This window comes from Vulpes vulpes, chromosome 13 (genome assembly GCF_048418805.1).
Source record: "Vulpes vulpes isolate BD-2025 chromosome 13, VulVul3, whole genome shotgun sequence".
NCBI lineage: Eukaryota > Metazoa > Chordata > Mammalia > Carnivora > Canidae > Vulpes > Vulpes vulpes.
In genome coordinates, this window is record NC_132792.1 from 30,710,965 (window position 1) to 30,737,363 (window position 26,399).

A 26,399-nucleotide genomic window follows, 5' to 3' on the forward strand; every position below is an offset into this window, starting at 1 on the left:
CATCAGGTAGTGGAGGGGCAAATTCTTTAATGCTTCCTGTTGCTTCTCATATGATAATCAAAACATTGTGAGAAATTTTACATACCCACAAAAAATATGAATTTTATATGAGAAGATTGAGAACTTTGAAAATCTTATTTGATTTAAACCTAAACTACATTAGTGAAGAACAAAGACAAGTTTCCCAAATCACTTATGAAATTTAAGGATAAAAAGTAGAGGAGACATGGCTCCTTCTAAGACATTAGTTTCTCTAAAATGGTAACATTTTACCTAAAATCATAATGTGACCAACAGTCAGATTCAAGGTTGTCAACTATGTTAATTCCATATAATTAAAATAAATTAGCTTCCCAGGGTTCTCCAATGCTAATGTTATGTTTATCATTTAAATTTTCCTTAAATAGAAAAATAAATTAAGAGTTAGTAGATGTAAATAACTGGCAAATAATAATGCAGACCTGTATGAATTGTTATATATATATATATTTTTTTGAACAAAATAAAATAGAAAAAACCCATTTCAATTAAAAACAGCAATTTATACAATTACAACTTGATCAAAACTATTTCCTCTAAGAAACATGGGCTCTTCATTCTCTCCAAAATTTCACTGAGAAAATGTAACAATAAAAGGGCTTATATATCAGTAGTTCTTCCTTATAGTACTCAGCTAAAATTAATGATTAATTCATCTATCTAAATTAAAAGTGAAAAAATCAATCAACAATGCAGATGTCTTTTAAGAGCCAGATGCACAGATATATTATATATTATTGCATATATCATATTCTCTATCATATACATACATAGTACCAGGAGATTAAATAAATTCTTAACTCTTTTTCTAGCTTTCAACATTGTAGGGAAAACAACAAACTGCAGTAAATTTTGCAGGTCAAAAAATGTTCTTTCACTTACCAAAACCTTACATAGAAAACCAAAAAGTCAATTCCTCTAAGTGGTAAAACATGACTTTATATTAATTTTCAATTTTTACTATCAACAACAATGCTGATATAAAATAAGAAGATAACTAAAACTTAGGCAAATACCTCTTAACATCTTATGTAGTCACGTAGAAGCAGAATGAAAACACTTTATCATGAAATGACTTCATAAATAATGAGAGAATTAGGCAATTAAATAATTTACCAAGCCTTATGATATTTCAAAAATATCTTTAGTGGACTGCACACTGAAGATCTGTTGGTGGTCATCTTTCAGACAAAACAATAACTTGAGTTTATAATATGCAAAAACGTAGTCTATATTATCATACACGATTCATATAAATGATATCATCATGAGTCATTTCAACATTACATAAAATCAATCATTTTAATTTTGTTGAAATTATTATGATGATATATCTGGAATCAGAGATGAGGTAGACAGGCAAAGCTTGATCTGACCCTCATATATAAAACAATAAGTCATGGATAAAATTTGTACATCCTCTGGTTCCATCAAAACCAAGAAAATGCTGACTCCTTGTAAGAACAAACTGCCTTCAAATGCTCTCTGATTTTTTCCAATAATTGTAGTTTAAGAAAAAAATCCATCTGATTCTAAACAAAAACTATGTTTGGGGGATTTTAAGATGTCCATAAAAGGGTGATACTGCAATGCCAGAGGTATTAGTTTTTTCTTACAATCTCCTGAGATAAAAACACAAGCACAACATTAGTATCGCTTCTATTTCTATATTCTAAAAAGAATTACTTTCCATTTTGCATTGTTAGATGACTTATGTAAGAAAAATGTAAGGATTTTAAAATAAATGTCAAAAAAAAAAAAGAGGTACTGGATCCAGGAAAAGAGAGTTTGCCAAGGAACAATAATGTCATGTGGAGGGAGGGGGAGGTGGTGCAGAAGGGAAAGGAGGTCCGTGCCAAGCAAAGCTGGGGGCTGTTCAATCAGCTCTATCGGGGCTCCATCAGTGTCTCCACTCCAGCCAAATCCAGAGAAAACAAGGAGTCAAAGATTCAGGTCAATAAGCTTATAGGCGATTTGTACAAACGGTTCCTCCAGCAAGGTAAAAAACAAAGTCATATTGGTTTTTCTTTTTTATTCCTTCTCTTTGAACTCCCTGGTCCAAACACACCCTGGAAATGTCAATGTTATATACAAGAATTTTAAAAGCTCAGCTTCTTAATCCCGTTAAGAAAAAAGGAACAAGTTGCCAGTAAAGATCTCCTTCTTTATTGAACTCAAAGTGATTATGGTAGAGCTGCCTTTTGCAGATTCTGATTCCACTTGCCCAAGCATCAGAGGAGGCAAAAACATGTCATTAAAAAGTGAGGAGGAAAGAAAGCCCAACGATTGAGAAGGGTTTATGAGATACAAATAAATAGACTTTCTTAACTTAAAAAAAATGATAATAATATAAAAAGAAAATAGGAAACAAAACAGTGTATATGTTTGACACTGGAACAAATGAAAAACAAGGAGTTACTATTCCCACAACCAAATCTGTGTTCTTTTTTCTTCTTTTCAGTATTAAGGATCTAGATAATATTTTGGTTGCTTTACCTTAACATGGAAGAGGGGGATAAATGCTAATAATCTAGGGTTAAGTTTGTTACTAAAGAGAAATATGGCTTTTCCTCAGTTATTTCTTAATTTTTAAGTGAAACTACAAAGCTACATAAACTGATAGAAAGAAATGGAATGTGGGGAGGGACATTTCAAGGAGTCTGACAACGCAAAGGCAGAAAGAGTTAAGCACAATGATAAAACCGACTCTGATAATCACATCTTCTACTCTTTATCTTTCTGATACAAGTATGTGGTAATGTGGAAGGGAGCAAAGTGACTCATATCATTCTCAAACACCCCAAATTGCTCTTTCGGAAACCACATTAATGAGCTACAGATGGAGTCTCATCAAGCCCTTGGCTAAAGGGATGATTCTGATTGGGGTTATCTGTATCTCCTGACAGCTTTCTCAAATTGCTCGTTTCCATTTCCTACTTGAACCTTTACTTTCTGCAGGCTTTTCTTTTCGGGGTATAAACAAGCATATCGTGACCATGCCTCTTCTCCCAGTTAACACCTCAGCTCTCTTCTGTGGCTCGCTGGAGCCTTCCATAGTGGTGGGAATCCAACAGGTTCCTAGAGGGAGCTGCACAGGTATGGCTCCACCTCTCCTACTCCCCAGCTCTCTGCTGTCCTCTTCTGGCTTCATGCAAAACCAGCCTCATAGATTTGGCAGATTCCACCCCAGTACCCAATATGGGAACTCATTTCCTCCCCTCAGGTCTCTGCTCAAAGTTCACGCTTCCCATCACTCTTTTAAAATCAATCTCTCTCTCTCTCTCTCTCTCTCTCTCTCTCTCTCTCTCTCTCTCTCTCTCACACACACACACAATCATTCTGTTACCCTTACCTGTTTTGCTTTTCCTTAATAGCGCTCAACACCACCCATCAAATTACACAATAGGAGTTTGCTTATTTATTATCTGTCTCCTCCTGAGAGTGAAACTGGTTGACTTTTGTCAACTGCTGTACCCACAGAACCGAGAAGAGAGTCTGGCATATACCAGATGCCTAATATATGGGCTGAATTGAACTGAATTTATCAACAACAGAATTGGAAGCTTCTGCCAATCTAATTAAATAACTGTTTATGTCTGATTTTGGTTTGGTATCAATTACTTTTGGTGTTAGAGTTTAACCAAGTCTGAGTAACTCAGGTTATATTTTATTTCCTTTAATATCCCATGCACTTTCCTATTTTAAAGAAACTGTAATTTCTGCATACTACCTGTGTCAAATATTTTTGGATGTGTAAGAATATCCATTGTTACACTATGTCAATTTCCTTATTTTGTGGATTTCCATTATGCCCCCTTATTTTCAACCTCAATCTTCCCAGATTGAAGATTGGCTAGGCTAATAAACATCTAGGCTAATAAACACTTCACCCAGTGATTTCTCTGACCATTCTCCATATATAGATTCTAGGATTCAAATTAAGGTTTGTGTTTCTTCCAAAATTAACTTTGATGGCATCATTATCCCTTTCAGCCTTTTTTTTAGGGATGATGTCACCAGGAAATACTTTGTAAGACCCTCACTACCTTTTCTAGATAATCATTAATAATTCAAAGTTCACTGACATAATTTCTTCAGATTTTTCTTTTTTAAAAAAAGATTTTATTTGTTTGAGAGAGAGAGAACAGAGAACGAATAGGGGCAGGAGAAGCAGAGGAAGAGGGAGAAGGAGGCTCCTCGCCGAGCAGGGAGCCTGATGTGGGGCTCAGTCCCATGACTCTGAGATCATCTGAGCTGAAGGCAAGAGGCTTAACCAAGTAAGCCACGCAGGCGCCTCCTAGATTTTTCTTTTTTAAATAACAGTATGTTCTCCTAGCTTTCAGTGATGGTGACCTGACACTTCTCTTCCTGTTCACATAACCTGTGACATCCTCTTGGAATGTATTCCAAGACATGTTTATTTAATTTCAGTCATTAACAAACTTGTGTATTTCAATGAGTGAAATCTTTCTGCAAATAATTAATAATTGGACACCCGTTTTAGAACTGTTCCATGTCAACTCCACCATGAAACTTATTGTCTCTGTATTTAGCAAAGAATCACTAATATATAATAAGAGCTCCCACCTGCTAGCAGTCACCTACTAAAAGCTCCCCTGGTTGCTTTCCAGACCACCTATGTTTTAATTTATATTAGTTTGCTTAGTTCTAAACATGCATTGATGTACTTCCATGTTTGCTATATAAACCAGAGAAAGTCAGAAAACAAATCACTGAGGCATATAATCCAGTGCCACAGGAAATGTGTAGCACTTATGGACCTAGCCTTGATGTCTTCGTCATCTGTAAATTCAAGGAAATAATTCTTGCTTGTTTCCTTCCTCTCAGAGATACTGTAAGGCAAGGTGCCAAATGATCTAAACTCACTGCACAAAAGAGGGTGATGCAAATTGTAAGTATCGCTTTATATTTGCTGAAATTCCTAAAATTGAAGGATAGCAAGCAACTTTGAGAAGAGCGTCTTTTAATAAATAGAATTCATTTCATTCATTTGAAAGATGAAAAATAGAGACATGATATATGCAACTAACATAAAGTAAAAAGTGACATAAGAAACTTCAACAAAACTGTCAGGTTCCAATTTGAGGCCTGCAACTCTAACAAGGGCTTATTAAAGGTAATCTTTTCCACTTTTAATTGTGAATATTTATGACTTAGAATCGTATGATTAATAATTTAATACATTTAATGGTGACATAAAATTCTGAGCAACATTTTGACATTTCTGTAGAATATTACATTATAAGAGTGATTGGGATCGTATTTAATCATATGTTTAATAAAAACTAGCAATAATATTAATAAATACTTCAAGACTTGTAAAAAGGCCTGCCCTTTGCCAACAAGTAAATAGACTATATCATATGGAACTGAGAAAAATACCACAACAATAAGAACAGAATCATTTTAAATACTAAAATATCCTGTATAATGTAGCTCGATTTCAAAAGGAAGTAGGAACTTTTATTTATGAAAAGGTGTATCTTCATAGATGTACCATAAAAAAGAGTTTTTCCTTATTTTTTTTAATAAAAAAGGAAACTTACAATGGCATATGATTGCTTTTAGACACAACCCAGTTGCTAAGATATAAAGATAACTGTAACTGGGTATCCTCAGTATCCTTGACTGATTGTCCCAATACCTTGTTTGGAACACCTAAGATACTCTAACCATGTTTTTGTGACCTGAGTTTTTAACTACTATCCTTTGTTTAATACAAAGAAAGCATTTGATGTTCAAAAGTGTTCTCCCTGGAACTCAGTAAAGAAACCATGTCCTTGCTAGATCTTAATCATGGCTAGATCTTTAGATGAAGAGACATTCCAAATAATCAAATTCATTTTCAAATATATAAATTTGTATTTTTATATATATATATATATATATATATATATATATATATATACACACACATGCACACATACACACACAATTTTTAAGTTGTAAATGACTTAAAATATGTGCAAAAAATATGTTTCATCAGTGAGCCCAAGCTGAAATTATTTTCCTTCAGGAGAACAGTTCTTATATGCTCCTTCCTCATGATGGTGGCATCATTAACCATTTAAATACTTCTACTCTTTTAATGCCAAACCTATTCCCTTCCCTGCAACTGGAAAGAAAACAGAACTGTGTGTCACTGAGACTAATATGTGAATTTCTACAGAAAGATTAGTTTCTAATTATCTGGGGAGAAAATTTTCTCTTCCTATTCTAGCCAATCAACTTAAGTGAAAAATGGATGGTATCCTTACTATCACCTCAAGGGGATGCAATATCTGTCAAAGAGCTGGCTCTCTTTTCTACCAGTTCCTACTGACTTCAGTGAAAGTCTCCTGGCCTCCCATTTTATGAGAGTAAAATAATGAATTTCTTTTCCTATTAAATAAGGTAATAGCACTTTCAATAGTTACAGTCATATTTATCCTGCAAAATATTAGGTGAAAATGAAAATTCTTCTTTCAACCTATCTTTACTTTCTAATTTCAAACTAAATATTAGAAACTTATTTTTATAACATATAATACATTAACGATATATTTATGTATAATTTTATATTAAGTTGTATTTTAATTATGTACATAATTACATATATTTTCTCCTAACATACTACTAACTTAAAATTTGGAGTTCTATATTTTTACACTAAGCAAGCCCTTAATCAATGATCATCCCAAAATGTAATGTGGTATCACTACTGCCTCTCTGGATTAATTAAGTTGACAAAAATGTCTGAATCCACATACTACATACTACCTCTTTTTACAAGAACAAGAAGGATAAGTGGTACATGCTAATAACTCTTGGTTCCTTTTATTTATTGTGATCCTGTAACATAAGGCAGGTACTCTATGATACATTTAAGAATATATTTCCTGTCAAAGAAGGAAAATGAAATCTCTTTAAATATAGATTTAAACACTCCTTATTTCAAGCCAGCTTTTACATGTATTGTTGTGGCTACTATAATGGTCCTAGCATTTAAAACAAGTACAGAAAATATTAATTTGCCCTGAAATCTAAGTCAACATTACCAACTACTCAGTCCATACCATTCTCATTTTCAACCAAAAGTCTCCCATGCAGGAGACAGGCACCAGGTTACAAAGTCACTGTGAGGTCTTCAGGAGTTAATGGACAAGGAGGCTTTCTAAACCTCAGGGTAGCCAGATGCTAGTGCTGCCATTCCATTTCCACAATTTTTAGGGTTCTACTGACCATAGGGATGAGAATTGGCTGACTTCTTTTGTTTCTAACCACCAGCAACAGGAGAAAGTCATATGGAAATTTGAACAATGTGTATCAAATGGATAGGTGTAAAAATAAAAATAAAATAAAATAAAATAAAATAAAATAAAAATGGCATATACACAAACACAGACATATAGAGACACACAGTCATGGTAAAATACACTTAAAAAAAAAAGCGGCTCTTTTAAACCAATAAAGTGACCCAAACACTTGTGAAACTGTGCATTGGTGCAGGAGGCAAGAGAAGACCCATCTCATTTGCAAAGACAAAACAATTAAATTAAGAGAATATATTTTTTAAAAATCATGAAAGACCTTTAAACACACTTTAAAAAAAAAAAGCAAGCAAGTAAGTACATGTGCCTAAAGAAGACGGGTTACTGGGGAGGCCACCTGGCTCCAAGTTAATGGTGGAAATAAACTGAGATGTATTGTCTCAGGTATTTCTTCCAACATAATGTTAAAGTGGTTAAGAGAGTATCTAGGGTGAGAAAATCGCATGTATTTTCTTATTTAACGATATCTTAAAAAGCACCATCCTCAGTTTTGAAAGTCAATGTCAAACACCTAAAGCACTTTGTTTGTTTATTATTAAGTTAACTCTATGCCCGCCATGAGGTTCAAACTCACAACCCTGAGATCAATAGTCACATGTTCTACTGACTGAGCCAGGCAGGTGCCCCTTAAGCATTGTTTTTAAAAGGAGTGAGCCAGAACCTTGGGCTGGGACTACCTGCCCTATTCAGTGCTTATATTCAGTGCCTTGCAAGCAACTGACATTCAATAAATACTTGTAAAAGAATAAGTGAATACATGATGAACATAAAATATATTAGAGGGCAGCCCCAGCGGCTCAGCGGCTTAGTACCGCCTGCAGCCCAGGTTGTGATCCTGGAGACCCAGGATCGAGTCCCACGTCAGGCTCGCTGCATAGAGCCTTCTTCTCCCTCTGCCTGTGTCTCTGCCTCTCTCTCTCTCTCTCTCTCTCTGTCTGTCTCTCATGAATAAATAAATAAACTTTTTAAAAATAAAATAAAATATATTAGAATTGGCCAATCAACAGGAAAATATTTTTAAATATACAAAATGACTTATTAAAGTGGAATTACTTCTTTTAGTCCACATAATAGCATTTTGTGTTATAAAAATTCTGCAGGTATGACTCTTGAATTACATTATCAGCACTTCGAGCACTAGTATTATACTCTATCAGTGCATTTTTTAAACTTCACAAAATCATCTAAGTAAATGGGTTCACAGACTGCATCTAGCCATTAATGATTACCTTTGTTACAAAAGTATTCCACTTCTTCACAGCTCAGATTTCCAGGCCCAAATTCTGTAGAAAAGCTTTCCTCCAATGGAAAGTCCCCTTTTGAGACGATGTCTGTTTCCTCTGATGGACACTCTTCTTCTTCCTCTTCAATGGCATCTTCTAGCGGCCCTTGAAAAAGAATCAGGGACACTGTACCAAAAACATCCAAAGAAGATAGTGAAATAAAATCCTTTAATAGGGTCTTTTGATTAAAGTGGTGAAAAAAAAATGCATTCTATGAATACACCAAGCAATATTACTAAGGGGACTCACACAAGATAATGCCATCTTCATATTCACAAGAAACAATGACCTATAATGAGAAGTGGAAGGGAACCAGTACCTGAAGTTACTGTATAGAATGCAACCTCCATCTTCAACCTTTCCTCACCCCCAATTCCAAACCCAAAGCTGCTTCTCCTTTTTTTTTTAAATTCTCTCCCGAATTGCAAAACCTGTGCACTTTATGTTCATTTGTTAGAATTAACTGCCTGGTAAAGAGTACAAGTCTCTTTTACATCGTTGTACAATTTTACCTGAGATTTTAATAAAGATTTAAAGTAATTGAATGCATTTTAATTGAACTGAGATTTTAATAAAGTCTATACTTTTAAAAATCCATCTTAAGAGTGGATTCCAAGAAAAGATTTCATTATATGTGTTTGAGGCTTGAAGAAAAATTACATATTTCTCTCCCTGATGAAAGCATAACCCTATTCATAATTAATTGAATTTTTTCTGAAATGAAAAGTAGTTTTCTAATGAAAAAATGTAATTTGTATTTATGTGATACTTTTTCAGTAATAAAAATACAACTCCCTTAGAGTGAATGAGAGTGAGGTGCTCTACATTAATGGCCCTATTTTATTGAAAGGAAAAGGAGGGCTGTAGTTGTTCAGATGGCTCTAAAGTGGACTACGTGGGGATACCACATGGCTGGTTGTGAATCTCTGACCGTCCTAAAGGAGCAAAGTATCCGACTCATCTAACTAAGCAGAAGCCTGCATTTGTTCCTAAAAGAAGCAATGTGGCATGTTATCCAAAGAACACAATTATGGTAATTTGTACTAATTGTCACTCACATCCACCGTCTCATCAGACAGGCTGACTACTTAAAAGGCTTCGGCAGTCTCTCACTTCTTAGAAATGTGCTAGGAAAATTTCAGGGCCAAAGAAGAAATTTTATAAATAATTTAAATTAGTGCACATATTACAATTTTAATCTATGTGGGGCAAAGAGGAATAGGTACATAAAAACAGTAATACATCTGATACTTTCCCAAAAAAAAGTTTCCAAACAGACGACAGAAATCATAGGACAGATTTTCATGGACAAAACTAGGTGCATGGATTTAAATTAAGGGATATCCAAGCAAAAAACTTCTTATGGAGTTTCTTTATCCTTTTTACAATTTATTTTTTTCTCTTCCTCAAAATAATACATTTTAAGGAAAAAAGAATGCCTTAATTCCAAACACTGGTAATGTTTGTAATGTGCTTTCTTATCCTCAAGGTGGAGAGGGGGCAAAACAAAACAAAACAAAACATGGATTTCTGTACAAACTACATTCAAAAGTCACAGATCTCATATAAGTTTTTATCTCCTATTCATTATTTTCAAGTTTAAAAGTATAATTTTTAACTCTTAAAACAATTATGTCAAGTAGCAAGTATGCAAGGAATACATAAATAGTAATAACAAAATATTATGATCATTAAACATTCATCTGATAATTATAATTATTAATTCTAAGTAAATGAAGAATATAATAGAATATTTTCCATATTTTGTAATTTGTAATTGTAATGACAATTTTGGTCAAAATAAGACATGTAAAGCTGTCATATTTGTATTTCAAGCAAGATTTCAAAGCACTTTCTTATGTTATCTTTAAAATAATCCACCAAAGTAGGTAGGAGAATTAACACTATTTTTTTATTTTGTAGATATGGAAAATAAAGCTCAGGAAATTACTTAACCAGAATAAGGTTACAAGCTAATAAGTGAAAAAATTGATGCAAAAACCCAAGATTTTAAAATATCTTTTATTAATATACTGTACTACTATGCAAATATTCTTCAGTAGTTATAGACACGTTCCTTCATAAATATATAAAACGCAAAAATCTTCTGAAATCCCTAACTTTTACTAGCGTATTTGTTCATAGATGCTTAAAGTTTGTCTTTAAAAACTGAGAAACCTCTTGTTGCTCTAAGATTATTGAGAATATGTGTTACAAAATATTAGATCCCCTCCCCAGAAAAATTAGGAAGATTTTCTTGCAGATTTTACCAAAACTAAAATTCTTGGTTACTAATATTTAATTATTTACATAATTTATATCCATACTAAATCAGTCTACAAAGAAACTGCCTTAATATCAGTTATAACAGAATGACAATATAGACTTTTTCTGGAATATATACTCAGCTCTGAGTTTTGCTAACAAAAATAACTCTCGGGGATCCCTGAGTGGCTCAGTGCCTGCCATCGGCCCAGGCCGTGATCCTGGAGACCTGGGATCGAGTCCCACGTCGGGCTCCCTGCGTGGAGCCTGCTTCTCCCTCTGCCTGTGTCTCTGCCTCTCTCTCTCTCTCTCTGTGTGTGTGTTTCTCATGAATAAATCAATAAAATCTTAAAAAAAAAATAACTCTTTGGTTGTAAAATAAATATTTTAAATAATTCACATATATTTTAGTAAATTTCTTTTTTTTCATCTCTGGATGTTCTTCAATTATAGAAGCCTATATATTATAAAGATAATTCATGTATATTGTAAGTATAAAATCAATAGTATTAAAAAATGCTTTCTTTTAAAAAAATTAAATTCTAAGCATACATCTAACATTCTTGGAAGGATTTTTATTCAAGATAGTACATAATGGAACAATTATTTAAAATATCCAATGACAACAAATTAGCTCTAACGGTATATCAAATTAAAACTTAATAGTTTTTGTAAAAATGAAACAGAAAGCTCATGTGAAAACTTGAAACAACCACAAAGCACCGATCTACACTTTATAGTAAACCTCCAACTAAGCCATCCATGTTATGGTTATCTATTTAGATTTATATTTTATTTATCAAAGATTGTGATAAGATCTTAATTGATATTATAGTATCCTATATTCCAGGGGCTCTTTTATTTTATATGCTGGCTATCAATTTGCAGTCTCAAGTATATAATTGAAAAGAAGCACTTATTTTCAAAACCAAACTACAAAAATCCACATGAAAGGTGAAAAATTCTTGAGTTCATTGTTCTAAATACACGAGATCTCATCACCAATATTTAGACTAGTCCACAGGAAGGTGATTTCATGGCCAACTTGTATCTCTCCCAAAGCAAGTGTCAGATTTATATAACTTACCGTACTTTAAAATGAGAAATTACTAACCATTCCTTTCACCATGCTATCAGATCGGGCTCTGACAAAAAAAGGTTTCTCTTAAAATGCATAGTATTATGGTTTAAGATCAGATCTCACTCTACTCTCTATATTGCATGTTTCTTTAACAGGAAAACCTTACAGATAATTGGTGGCCGTAAACTAACATTTTAAAAGGGTAAGAGACAGTAGAAGCACAAGTACAATTAATAGCACCAATGAAGGAAGGAATGAAGGAACCTCGTGTGTATGGATTAGTGGGCACAGAAGTCCACTTCAGAAAAATCATCACACATAATTTGACACAAATAATAATATCTACTCAGAAAAGGCTCACGACTGAGCTCCATGTGCCTTCATGGAGAAAATTACTTCTGATTGAGGCCACTTGGCAGGCAAGTGTAAGGAAATCTGAATTTCAGCTCTTCGACTGCCTCTGATTTATAGATATTGAAATACAGTTGCCAAAATTAATAGTCTTAATGTGTATAAATACAAATACCTCATTTTAAAATGCTACTAATTAGCTGTACATCCTTAAACCCTGAATACAATGGGGCTATATGTCAGGCCCATAATGCTGTTAACCGTCTCTCAGAATGAGTAGGCATCCTTCCACATTTTATACTCGATGAAGAATAGATATTACTGGAAGATTCTGGTGGGCACAAAGTAGTATTTCCATTTTCAGAAGGGGAGATAACTGGGTACTCAGGAACCATTTGAATGGACCACAGCTATCTTTGCCCTCTAGAGATAAAGCTGAAGCTAAGAAGATTCACAACACCTGACAATACGGTGGCCGTCCAATGCATGGTACATTTGCATTTAGCCAGTACCAAGAGTTATATTACAGAAACTACACCTAAGTGTGGCAAAATTTTTCATTTGGTGGTTGTTTCAATGATATGCCTTTGGTAAAGGCACATGGGATGTCCAAAATTAAGTAGTCCTGCCTTATATACTGGTGGCATAATAATTGAATAAAATGAAGATAAAGAACTGGATGGTTAAGAAGCAATTTGAGGAATACTTACTACCCAGACAAATGAATTTATGAGAAAAATATTGCTACAATTTCAGGTGGTTAAAGAAATCCCTGAAACCCATTCATAGCCACTGGAGTAAGAGCTAGAAGGTGACAAAGAACACTTACAGGGACAATATATATATAAATTCAGAGGAAAAAAGATTAAAATAAGCAATACTATGAGGACATGCAAGAAATGGTAAGGACCAACATAGTAAATATTAAATCAAATATATGTGTCTTCCAACATATGTTGTCCCGATCAATAACTTCCTACCAAGGCAGCCCACTATAAATTAAACCAACCCTCACCTTAATGTCAGATTGTCTTCGTTCATATAAATTCAAAGCACTTCAGAATGAAGCACCCAAGAAAGAAATTAAATTATGCAGAAATTAATATACATTGCCAAGTATGAAGAGGAGAAAGAAATGTCAAATTCTATGGTCTTGATTCATTATCCCCCCAAAGAGGTCCTTTCTCTTAAGCACTCACTGTCATTAATTTATTAAAAATTATTTTAGTTTGGTTTTGTGTGTCTTCTGATTAAAACAAGAAAAACACATTGTCATAATGGAACTATAGAAAGCATTCAATCTCCTTTCCATGCATTAATATTCTAAGCATTCTAGAGGCTGCACAAGACTAGCCACCTAGCAAAATGAGACTGTTTCAGAATACTGGGCAGCCTTGATTGCAACTGACAGGTGGGAAGAAAGTCACATTAAAATATTATCATTCCCAATAATTATATTAATCCATCATAGCGTGCTCAGAAATTCTGTTAGGTAAGTTTCTTTGGAAAACATACAAATATTTCCAACCCTTTTTATTTTGGTGCTTCATACTGTATAACATTTCAGATCATTTTTATCTTTGATAGTGTTATTAACATTAAAACTTTCATCACAAGCTTTACATAACTTTACTTATGCACAGAACAAAGAATGCATACCAATGGAATAATGGAATACATTTCTCAAAATCTTAATAAATTAATGAAAAAGAAAATGATGTTTTCCCCAAGTTGCCAACTTTTGTTTCATGCCCCTTTAAAGTCATTTACATGGGATCCCTGGGTGGCGCAGTGGTTTGGCGCTTGCCTTTGGCCCAGGGCGCGATCCTGGAGACCCGGGATCGAATCCCACATCAGGCTCCCGGTGCATGGAGCCTGTTTCTCCCTCTGCCTATGTCTCTGCCTCTCTCTCTGTCTCTCTGTGACTATCATAAATAAATAAAAAATTTAAAAAAAAAAATAAAAAATAAAGTCATTTACAAAAGATCTACTGAGACAAAGAAATGAGAAGTCATGCAAAACCTTCTAAATATATAAAACATTAGGATCTCTAATTCGGATAATTCAAGCAGTAATATATGCCATGCTTTAATTATTACATAATAACTGAGCCACATTTATCATGTGATGCTACCTTTCAAAAGGTAAATATGAACATATAAACTAGGGATGGACAAATCCTGGCTCACATTTAATATGCAATACACAAATGTGTCAAAATTCTATACTGGCATGCTATATTTTAATTGATAGGTAAAAGGAGTTAAAATAGAATTTTCATTCTAAAATTATGTTACATTTTCTACATGTGATGGAAATGAGGCAGTGGACTGATGCTTAAATTGGATGTCTTATTGCCTAAAGCCCTTGTATTCTAGCCTCATAGTTCTTTGTTAAATTCAGAATGATTTTCATAAAATACAAAATGTAAAATCTTTCTTATTAGAAAGATTTGAGCTTTCATACTTTCTCTACATAGATGGCCTGCCCGTTCAATCAGAAATGGGAAATAACAACTCAATTCTAAATTAAAAAGCAGAAATCCACCAAAGTATGCCCCTCCCCATCTCATTAGGGAGTAGGAGCATTTCTATCTTCAGAGTACTAACATATTTTCACTAATTTCATCTGGGGTGGATTCTGTGGTTCACGGTAGCTCCTCTCATAGAGTTTTCAGCTGCTACACTCAGACTTCCTTATGAATCATCAGTACCCTGTAGGCACACCTCAAAATGCTTCTCACTCGGTTCCTATTACATTTGTCTCATGCATATCCCACAGCGCCATTTAATGAGAAGGGGCAGGGAAGAGGGATCTCTTTGGACAGTGCAAATCCATACTAACTCATGTAATTGAGCTTAACAGCAAGAATAAAGCCTTATTTCTGTAGTCTAAAAAAAAATAGTATTTAAACGAGCAAGTTCTTCCTGCAGTCACTCACTTTTAACAATAGTTGCATCAGGGGATCTAGTAGGAAGGAAACATTTTTATTAATTTTTCTCTTATCTGCCAGAAGAATGTTGATTTTTTTCATTTGCGTTTGTTGCCTGCAGGTAGCAGACCAGAGAATCATATAGTAGAAATTCTTCTTTTTGATTAATTTCTTTCCATGTGTTACGTTATTTCTTATATATAATTGATTTGGGGCTTTGCTCATAGCTGTACATCTTTTTTATATCTACACCAACTGCTGTCCTTCAATCTAAAAAGTTGAAGGAAATTACCTGAATTTTGTTAAGTTTATTAAAAATGAGATCTGTGAATATTTAAATTGAGTTTTGAAATGTTAATGCAAAAAAGATATTAGAGAATTTTTAATGGAGGGTTAAATCTGACCATATTCCATTGTAAAAAGAACGGAAGGGGGTCAAGTTTTATTCAAATTGTTTCTTTAGGGGAAAGAAACCAAACTCTTTGATTTTATAAAAACAGAGTAATATTCTCTGCTGCAAGGTTTTGGCCATTTTTACAGATGACAGTATTACTACTTCCTATGTATAAGTCCAAAAACAATTTAAATTCTTTAGTTCTCCCTGCTCTGAAATGCTTTGCTTTGGGTACCTCAATATTAACACTGAATAAAGTTAACAAGAAAATAGCAATTTTGCTCAGAATATAGACAAACCTCGCAAGCAGCAATTCTCTTACATAGTAGCCTAGGCACTGATATCACAGGAAAAATAAAGTTGGATGAGGAAATATGACAAATTTGAGCTAGAATCTCTAATGACTACTCTCAGGAAGTAACTCAGGCATTGAAAAAATTCAGTTCATTAGTAAATGCCTTGTGCATTGACCCAGGAAGTTAGTGACAGAGATGGCATTGAAATTCAAATATTTTGTAATCAGGTCTCCCTCCAGAGCCCCATAAAGCTATTCTCAGTTTATTGAAGATGGTAACTCTATCATAAAGAAATATGGGAGTATATTCATTACTAAAACAATATATTTTTATATGATTGTGATGTATTTCAATAATAAAAAGCCCCTAATTGGTAATAAGCACAAAAGATGAAAGGCTTATACATTATTTTGTTCTCTTTATGAGACTTTCATGTATTCATTTATTCATTCTTTCTTTATTCATTTAACGAGTATTTATTGAGGGTGAAGAACACGGCAGGCACTGCATTAGGTATTAGGATAACAGCAGTGTACAAGATGGATGGCGCCAGCAGAAGGGGCCAGATAATCTAGGTAAGGAGACAAACTTTATGCACATGAGGGTTGAAATTTATTTTTTAAAAGCAGCTCCATTTTAACATGGGAATGGCAGGAAAGGCTTCTTGGACGTCCTAAATTCTAATTATTAGTGCATTTTTCTTATTTCCTCTGTTCATTTAGGAGTCTTTTTGTAGTAAAATTGAAGACCAAATCAAGGAGAGAGAATACTGAGCCTTTAAAAAAAAATCTAGACACACAACTTTAAATTATTGCTAATTATATTGTTGAAGGAAGTTTATTCTACTTGACAGTGTGAAATCCATGGTTCTTTCCTGGTTAGTCAAAGTGGGTGCCCTCCACCCTCATCCTGACAGTTAGTTTGGGGATCTGGGATCAGACAAGCAGGAATTTTTCCCCTAAGTGAATATTACTGTCACAACAGAGACATCAGATGTTGCCCAGAATATGTTAGATAGTCCACTCAAGCACTATGAGTAAGAAACTTATCCACAGAGTATCTTATAAATGATATGTGGCTGATACGTACTTATTAAGTGAATTAATAAAAACTTACAACCTTATAGACTTATACACAAAATAATTACATATTTTATTTCTTTTATTTGACACACAATACTACCTTAGTTTCAGGTATGCAATATAGTGATTCTACCTCCCTATACCTTAAACTATAGTCACCACAAATGTAACTACATCTGTCATCAGACAACACTATTACAATAGCATGGACTATATTCCCTATTCTATGCCTTTTATTTTTGTGGCTTATTCATTCCACAACTGGAAGCCTGTATCACAATTCCAGATTTCCAGATATACTAACTACAAAGCTATAGTAACCAAAACAGTATGGTACTGGTACAAAAACAGACTCATACACAATAGAACAAAATAGAGCCCAAAAATAAACCCATGCTTATATAATCAATTAATCTATGATACAGAAAGCAAGAAGATGCAGTGAAGAAAGTCTCTTTAGTAAATGGTGTTGGGAAAACTGGACAGCTACATGCAAAAGAATGAAACTAGACCACTTTCTAGCACCATATACAAAAATAACTCAAAATGGATTAAAGACCTAAATGTAAGACCTGAAACCATAAAAATCCTAGAAGAGAGCACAGGCAGTAATTTCTCTGACACTTGGCCATAGTAACATTTTCCTAGATGTGTCTACTGAGGTACAGGAAACAAAAGCAAAAATAAACTATTGGCACTACATCAATATACCCCTTCCTTAGAAATGTCAAAGCAGGGACACCTGGGTGGCTCAGTGGTTGAGTGTCTGCCTTTGGCTCAGGTCTTGATCCCAGGAACTTGGGATTGAATCCTACCTCAGGCTCCCTGCAGGAAACCTGCTTCTCCCTCTGCCTATGTCTCTCTGCCTCTCTGTGTCTCTCATGAATAAATAAATAAAAATCTAAAAAAAATGTAAAAATCAAAGCATCACCAAACTATAATCAGTAATCTTATCTGACAAAGTAAATTCTACAAAACTGGTTGATAATATCCTACATAGTTAATAACAAAGTTAAATTAGTACGAGCAAGAGAATTGATTTTTAAAAATCATCTTATTTAAGTGGAGATATAAAAAAATAGGGAAAAAGTACTTGTCTCTTGAGTCTAGAATAGATATATATCTCTCTAAAGAGAATCAAAGATAATGTATATGTTGAATTTTAAGAAGTCAGCAACAAAAGCACTAGCTGGTGGGTGCTAAACAAAGCACTCTGATGACTAATGTACTTACACAATTTCATAAGGCAAAGATTAATCAAGAATGGTCCCTAAAAGTTCGGTATGCATTTCTTTGTCTCATATGCAACATATTTGTCTTATATGAAAACATCCAGTAGGTATAACTACATGCAGGAAATGAAGGAAAAATATCAATTCACTGCAAGGTTTTGGGGAAAATTTAATTAGAAGACAAAAATCAACAAAATATTTGCATCATGTTTCGGCCATTGTACATATAAACTTTTTTTTCTTCTTAACTAATAAAGTTTGGTTTTTTGTTTTTTTATATCTTAACTAATAAAGTTTGAATCTGACTTCCATCTCATCAAATAGATCAATTTCCTTTTTTTAATCCTTCATTTTAATGACACCCATTATTACCCTGCTTTATTAAAATGACTCTTTACTTGTACAATTAATTGTTGATTGAACCTTCTGGGAAAAAAAATATAAATAACTGCTCTTGAAATGATGCCCGACTTCGCTGGCTGATTATAGTTAGTCTGTCAGCAAACAGTGTCATCCTTAGACCAGTGGCATTAGCCTCTTCTAAAAACTTGCCAGAAATTCAAAATTAATTATCAGACTCTACCTCAGATCTAATTTCAGAAACTCTGAGGGTAGGGCTAATCTATTTGTGTTTGACAAAGCAAGCAGGTGATTCTGATGCATGTCCAAGTTGAGATCAGCTATGTAGGAATATAAATTTATAAATTTATAAAGTATATAAATATATACTTTGCCCCAGTAGCAATTATATCTATTATTGTCATTTAATAGAAACAGTAGGACATCTTGCATTTAATACGGCTTCATGCCTCAAATGTGGATAGACACCATGTGTCCTGTAGCTGGTGGTCTGAAATCAAACTACTTTTCACCTGGATAATCAATGTAGTTACTCCTGATTAAGTAGCAGGTTAGGTTTACTTATTTAGTTCTGGTTCATCATTCTCCCAAATAATCCCCGAGAGTCCATAAAATGCTCAAATTACATTGTTTCAGAGACTCTGGGATGCCATGGAATAGACTGTGGCCACTTGAGGCTGATCCCAAATGTTGCTTCTCCATACCCATTCAAGAATCCTGGATAATACAAACAGTTGACCGGGGAGTTGTTCTACTGAAGAAGCCCTGATATAAGTCTCGCTATGGTATAGAAAGAAAGTCTTGATGCAAATGAGACAGCTTCTCAATTTTTAAAAATCCAGGTCTGCTGTTTGAGTGTCTTGAAGACCAAGAGCCTCAAATAGCACAGCGTTCTCCTCAATCTCCTCTTCTGAGGCTCTAGCATTTCGAGAGCTAAGAGGAAGGGCACTCTGCCCAGACAGAGCTGGCCAATCAATCAGTGGCAATCAGTGAGAAGCGAGAGGTCCCAGCCAGGTCACACACATTCCCCTGCTCATCATCCCTTGCTCCAACCCCTTATTATAATCAGGACGGTACATAACTCAGGTGTGATCTGTGGGATTTTATGGAGCAGCATCATGGCCAGCCCTCACAGCTAGCCTACATACGCCACTCACAATACTACATGTCCTAGCACCACCCCCTTGAACCAAAGAGTCAAGGTGAGGGCAGCTACAGAAATCTGTTCCATTTTTCACAAATAGGTGTGGCTTCCTTCTCCTGGAATGCTGCCAATTTGGCCCTCCATTTGGGTTTGACACAGTAAATAATGATGAATATTCCCTGTAAGCCTGTACAGTCCTGCACACATGTTATTTGCACAGCCAGAAAAAAAAAAAAAAAAAAAACCTCTCACAAAACAAGGCATTGTTGTGGCTCCTGTGTATTGGTTGGAATACAAACTTTGTAAGAATTTGCCTAATTTCGCAGGTGTATATGTCATTTTCCAAATTTCCATCCTGGCAGATATCTTTCATCTGTGGGGAATTAAGAAAACCACATCTGTAGTTGCCAAAGCCTCACTCGACGAAGGGGGCTTTGTGAGTGGAGGTACAAACAAAATCAACAGTTCACTTCACTCTAATTGTGACATGCCCTGGGATACATATCAAAAGGGCCCTTTCTAACAAGTGTTCTATGTTGTCATTAAACCACCATAAAGGTACCTTGATTCAGTACTTGTGAACATCTCAAGAGGCCCCAGAAAGCACTTGCCCATAAAATATATCTTCAAAAAGACTTTTACTTTATACTAGCACATTAAAAGAGTGTCTAAAGACACAGAGGCACTCGATATAGCTGTAATTTTTAGGAAGAACACTTACTCTCTGGAGAATTAGGAGAGCAGGTAGGGTGCCGGTGATAACATAGCCAGCTTATCCACACTGCTCCAGCATCACAACCGGGAGGAAGCATCTAAGGGCTCTCTTAAAAAGAAAATATCCTCTGCCTTTGGCAACAAAGCCCACAATAGAATAAAAGCAAGCACCTTTACGGGCAGAAGTTATAGGGTAAGCCAAAAGGTGGAGAGCCCACATAAATGAACTCTCCTCTGGTGGCTCACAGCACTCCAGGACTTGCATCCATCATAAACCCTGCACCAACCTCCGGGAGACACATTCCTGCACACTTCCAGCAAAAGCGTCTGTAGGGCATCATATATGGGAAGAAAACCGGGCATGGTAGCTTCTTTTCCACCTAAATGGAATTTCACTTTTTCCTTTTTTTTTTTTTTAATTAATTTTTATTGGTGTTCAATTTACCAACATACAGAAAAACACCCAGTGCTCATCCCGTCAAGTGTCCACCTCAGTGCCCGTCACCCATTCCCCTCCAACACCCGCCCTCCTCCCCCTCCACCACCCCTAGTTCGTTTCCCCGAGTTAGGAGTCTTTATGTTCTGTCTCCCTTCCTGATATTTCCCAACATTTCTTCTCCCTTCCTTTATATTCCCTTTCACTATTATTCATATTCCCCAAATGAATGAGAACATACACTGTTTGTCCTTCTCCGACTGACTTATTTCACTCAGCATAATACCCTCCAGTTCCATCCACGTTATGTATACAATGGAATATTACTCACTTTTTCCTTTAAATTGCAAGAGTGAAAATCCATTCTCGAACTTTTGAACGTGGCTATAAAGTTCTGGTTTCAATATGATTATATAGCTAAACTTGATGAAGGCCTAGAACGGTCCTCACCAGCAGCTACTCAACCCTGAACACTCTCTCACTTGAACCAAAGAAATGCACATCCCCTCCCTCCAAGTAGAAAATATTTTGATATCAGACTTACAGTATTTCCCTAACATTCACTTCATTGGCTCAAGTGCAGGGGAATTTGTACTCTGAAACCCATGGTTTCTAACTCTTGAATACATCTAACTTGAATCATCTAGATATAAATGCTTTCCTGTTTTCTTTTTTTTTTTAGAGATTTTTTTAAAGATTTTATTTATTTATTCATGAGAGATACAGAGACAGAGAGAGGCAGAGACACAGGCAGAGGGAGAAGCAGGCTCCACGCAGGGAGCCTGACGTGGGACTCAATCCCAGGTCTCCAGGATCAGGCCCTGGGCTGAAGGTGGTGCTAAACCGCTGAGCCACCAGGGCTGCCCGCTTTCCTGTTTTCAAATAAAGATTTGCCTTAAATATGGATTTGTTGCTTTTTTATTTAATTTGCTTTTGGTTTCTTTTTGTTGTTCTTTGCCATTCTTTTGTTTTCCTGTTGGGCAATTACTACTTAGAATCAGTATAGTGTAAATAGCATGAAGCAAAATAAATGGATGATATCTATATGTTAATAATCTTCACCCAGTTCAGATATTATTTCCTACCACTTCTTACAAAAATAATTCTATCAGCCCCCTACTCCATGCTTTTATGTACCTAAAACATTCTACTCTTGGCTTGGAAAAATATAAGCAAGTAAATCCTACTGGCAAATGCAAGAAATTAAATTAATAGATGGCACTGCCACTGTTAACTATAGCCCTCAGTCCGATTCCCCCCTGAGCTGTTATTACCCTCAGCTTTCTGAGAGCCAAAAGAAAGGAACTATGTACCTGTCACCCAGCACCACCTCACACCATGCCATCTTCCCCATTCCAGCATTTTTTCTTTGAGTCAGGCTAACATTTGCCTCAAAGGAGTATGAAAAATATGTTGAAAACAAGCTCTGATTTCCTCTGCATTCCTGGAGGAAAAGCCTGGTGCCTATCATTGGTTCTGCCATCCTCCTCTTTGTCACCAGTCTTATCCTTTAGAATCTATTGTGATGGAACTAAACATGATTGTGAATTATTAGATCCACTCTAAACGTTTGATTAAAATGCAGACTTTTAAGCCTCACTCCCCCAAATTTAGCAGCTTGAGGATAGGACCCAGGAATCAGCACTTTAATCCTGCTTCCCCAGCTATTCTAATACAGACCACGTGTTGGGACACAACTGATATGTTCCAAACCAGTGGAAAGAGGAAAGTGAAGCAGATCTGAGTTATGACATTCCTACAACAGTATGCAGGGCAAGATAAGAGGGGACTATTATCTGTCATCAGTAAATCCATGAGGTCATTTTGTTCCTCTATATTTAGTTCTCCTTTGCTCAAGAACACCTTATCCTATCCTGGGGGCTATGTTCTATGCACTGATAAAAAAAAAAAAAAACTCTACTCATTAATTATGTAGCATCATTCTCTATGAGGCCTCCTTTCTACGTCTGAAGAGACAAACAATATCAATTTGGCCAGATATTTTATCATCGCACTTGAGAATTATTCAAGTACCATATGGAGACTTGGCTGATGGAGAAGTTGTGGGGGAATTCCATTCCATCATGCTTCCCATGCTCTTTGGAAATTAAGCTGCAACACAAATGAGGCAGTTCTAAATTAGATTGTGGAAATCATGACCTCTTTGTTGTTGTTGTTGTTGTTGTTGTTGTTGTTGTTGTCTTACAGCACATGGCCTCCTATGAAGAGTTAGTGAGGGACTAGGGTGAGGAGCACAGGTAGATCTGATCTTTTTATGAGCTGTTGAAGAGTTTAGGATCAAAATGTGCTCACAGAATCTGCCAGGATTTCATACATAGCTACTGGAATTTTCATAAACTCTTTGAAAGAAGCAATATGTGAAGTGGGGAATAAAGTGCAAAGTGTATGTGTATGTACATTTGGCAGGGTTGCAAGATTGTGAGAGAAGTTCCTTCAATGAGGAAGTTAGAGGTAGTCTGACTGTTTTTAACACAATTCAAAGCAAGCCAAGTTGCCCTAATTTGGTAAAAGTACTTAAGAACTATACAAATTAATAGGGAAAATATCAAAGAGGAATAATTCAAATTCATACTGTGTTGAGTTACAAATTTTTAAAGAAACCTCTCTGTTACCACCTATAAGATATGACAACATCTTGTCTATCTAGGATCATTGAGGAAGGAGACAGTAAAAAAATAGAATGTGACAGATCATTGACTAAATCATTAAAGCTTAAATAAATTTAGAACAAAGAAGGAAAAATGAATCAATCTGATTAAAAAAACTTTCTAAAATAGGTTAGATATTAAAATCTATTTTACACCCTATAGAAGTTCATTTCTAAGAATATGTTTGAATGAATTAGGACATAAAGCAACTCCTTTAAGACCTCTATGAAATTGGCTGAAGCAACAATAATGTACAAAGAACAAGAAAGAACATTTCTTGATTGTGTGTGTAGCGGGGGGGGGGGGGGGGACCTGTTTATCCTTCAGCTTCCTAAAACATTTAGATCTTTTCCCTGAAATGTTTCATTTTCTATTATTTGTAATAAGAACCTAGGACCAATGGCCATATCTTCATCTTGTTAATAACCACAACAGTCTCTTAGAATGACTAGATTTCCACATGGATCACAAGTTTTGTCCCTTCGCAATGCCAGTGAATTCACAAATCTTATCAGGAACACTTGCTAAAAAGGAGAAAATATCATGTACTAAGTTATCTACCTGCCCCTAACCAAGAAACACGCAAGGCACTCCACTTTAAATCATCCTAGCTTTGCCATCTCCACTTCTGAAAAGAAGAACCAACAACCAGGACAAAGCAGAGGAAGATGACAAAAATCCTAGGGTACACTGATCTTCTGTTCTATAGTCTAGATGTCTCTGTTATTTAATCATGTCAAAGAATATAAGTCAAGGGCTTTAGGAGTGAGGGGTTTGAGATGGGGGAGAAATCTTGAACATAAGATAAGCTATATGTTAATGACTAAGAACGGAAAGCCTTCCCTGTCTCTCCCGAAACATAAATACTTTATAAAACTTAGTAATATTTTTTTAAATGAACTTCAGGTTTTCAGTTAAGATTTTAAAGACATTCTTTCAAATAAGCTAAATACATAATAAGAAAAGACTGTTACAATAAAATCTCAAAAATCAAAAGTATAATGGTAGCAATACATAGCACACCTGATGGTTCAGAAAAATTGAATTAGTGATGCTGATGACAAACGAGAAAGCACACAGAATACAAATAAAGATAAAAACAGGTTAAAAACAGAAGTAGAAAAGGAAGACTAGTTAGCTGCAACCCACTAATAGTAGATGATCCTAAATTTAAGTAAACCTGGGAAACAATGAATTGACAATACATATAATACTCAGAATTTACACATATTAAGAATTTAAAGTCCTGAAGAAGGTCCTCCTAATATGCAATGAATACCCAAAATCAATATCAAGTACACCTTTGTTGTTTTCTCAAAGAGCAAAATTAAGGAAAGAATCATCCTTTATCCCCAGATCCAACTTTCTGTTCTCAAAGCTACCAAAGCAGATTGCCTAAAACGAATTAAATAAATGACAAAAAGCAGAAGGGAAAGCTAGTATTACCTCACAGGGAAAAGCTGTGAAAGAACAATATATTCAACTGACTCTGAAATTTATATGTGATGTTGACCAAAAATAGTTTCAGGTCTGCTGGGCCTCAGAAACAGTATCATAAGCTATCGTATCTGCAGACGTTATAAAAAGATATTCTCCCAATTTCAGGGAGATGAATTAACCATCAAGAATGGCAAAACTGGGGATCCACGGGTGGCGCGGTTTGGCACCTGCCTTTGACCCAGGGCGCGATCCTGGAGACCCAGGATCGAATCCCACGTCAGCTCCCAGTGCATGGAGCCTGCTTCTCCCTCTGCCTGTGTCTCTGCCTCCCTCTCTCTCTCTCTCTCTCTCTCTCTGTGTGTGTGTGACTATCATAAATAAATAAAAATTTAAAAAAAAAAGAATGGCAAAACTGTGCTTAAAAATAATTTGCAGGGAAGACTAAAACCTACCAAAGATAAAAATATTCTTCTTTAAAAAGTCAAATTACAAACAAAATAAGTTGATTCTAGGGGTGCCTGGGTGGCTCAGTCAGTTGGGTGTCTGCTTCGGCTTAGGTCATGATCCCAGAATCCTGGGATGGAGCTCCACATCGAGCTCCCTGCTCAGTGGGAAGTCTGCTTCTCCCTCTGCCCCTCACTTCACTCATGCTCTCTCTCTCTCTCAAATAAACGCAGCCTTTAAAAAAAAAAGTTGATTCTTTTTTAAAAAAAAATTTTATTTATTCATGAGAGACAGAGAGGCAGATACATAGGCAGAGAGAGAAGCAGGCTCCCCACAAGGAGCCCAACGTGGGACTCGATCCTGGATTCTGGGATCAGACCCTGAGCCAAAGGCAGATGCTCAACCGCTGAGCCACCAACACCTCCGAAAGAAGTTGATTCTAGGACAGCCCTGGTGGCTCAGCAGTTTAGCGCCACCTTCAACCCGGGGTGTGATCCTGGAGACCCAGGATCCAGTCCCACGTCAGGCTCCCTACATGGAGCCTGCTTCTCCCTCTGCCTGTGTCTCTCTGTCTGTCATAAATAAATAAATAAATAAATAAATAAATAAATAAATAAAGTTGATTCTAATGAGTCTAAATGCTTGTTTGAGCTATACTAATAAAATACATTCTTATACAATACATATACATATACACATTATTATACATACAATTTAAAATAATTAAATTTTCACAGGACTAGCAAACATAGATTAACAGATAACAGGAAATGGGTGAAAAAAGTCAAAACATCAGTTTTTATTCCTCTCTAAAAGGGGACTGAATTATTTTGGTTTTGATAATTAGATAAAAATAGATTTTTACAAATAAACTGGATAATACTTTAAGATAATATTTAGTAGAGC

General features: G+C 35.3%; 1 protein-coding gene across 3 annotated transcripts in view; it reads right to left on the reverse strand.

Annotated features, from left to right (window-relative positions):
- ZFPM2 (zinc finger protein, FOG family member 2) overlaps positions 1-26,399 on the reverse strand; it is a 456,766-nt gene that overhangs the window by 353,080 nt on the left and 77,287 nt on the right. For 2 of the 3 annotated variants that reach the window (XM_072734068.1, XM_072734070.1), the window contains exon 2: positions 8,600-8,758. The exons of the other annotated variant lie outside the window; for it this stretch is intronic. In XM_072734068.1, coding sequence (XP_072590169.1) covers positions 8,600-8,758 — 159 coding nt within the window. The remainder of the gene's footprint in view (positions 1-8,599; positions 8,759-26,399) is intronic. 3 annotated transcript variants of the gene reach the window in all.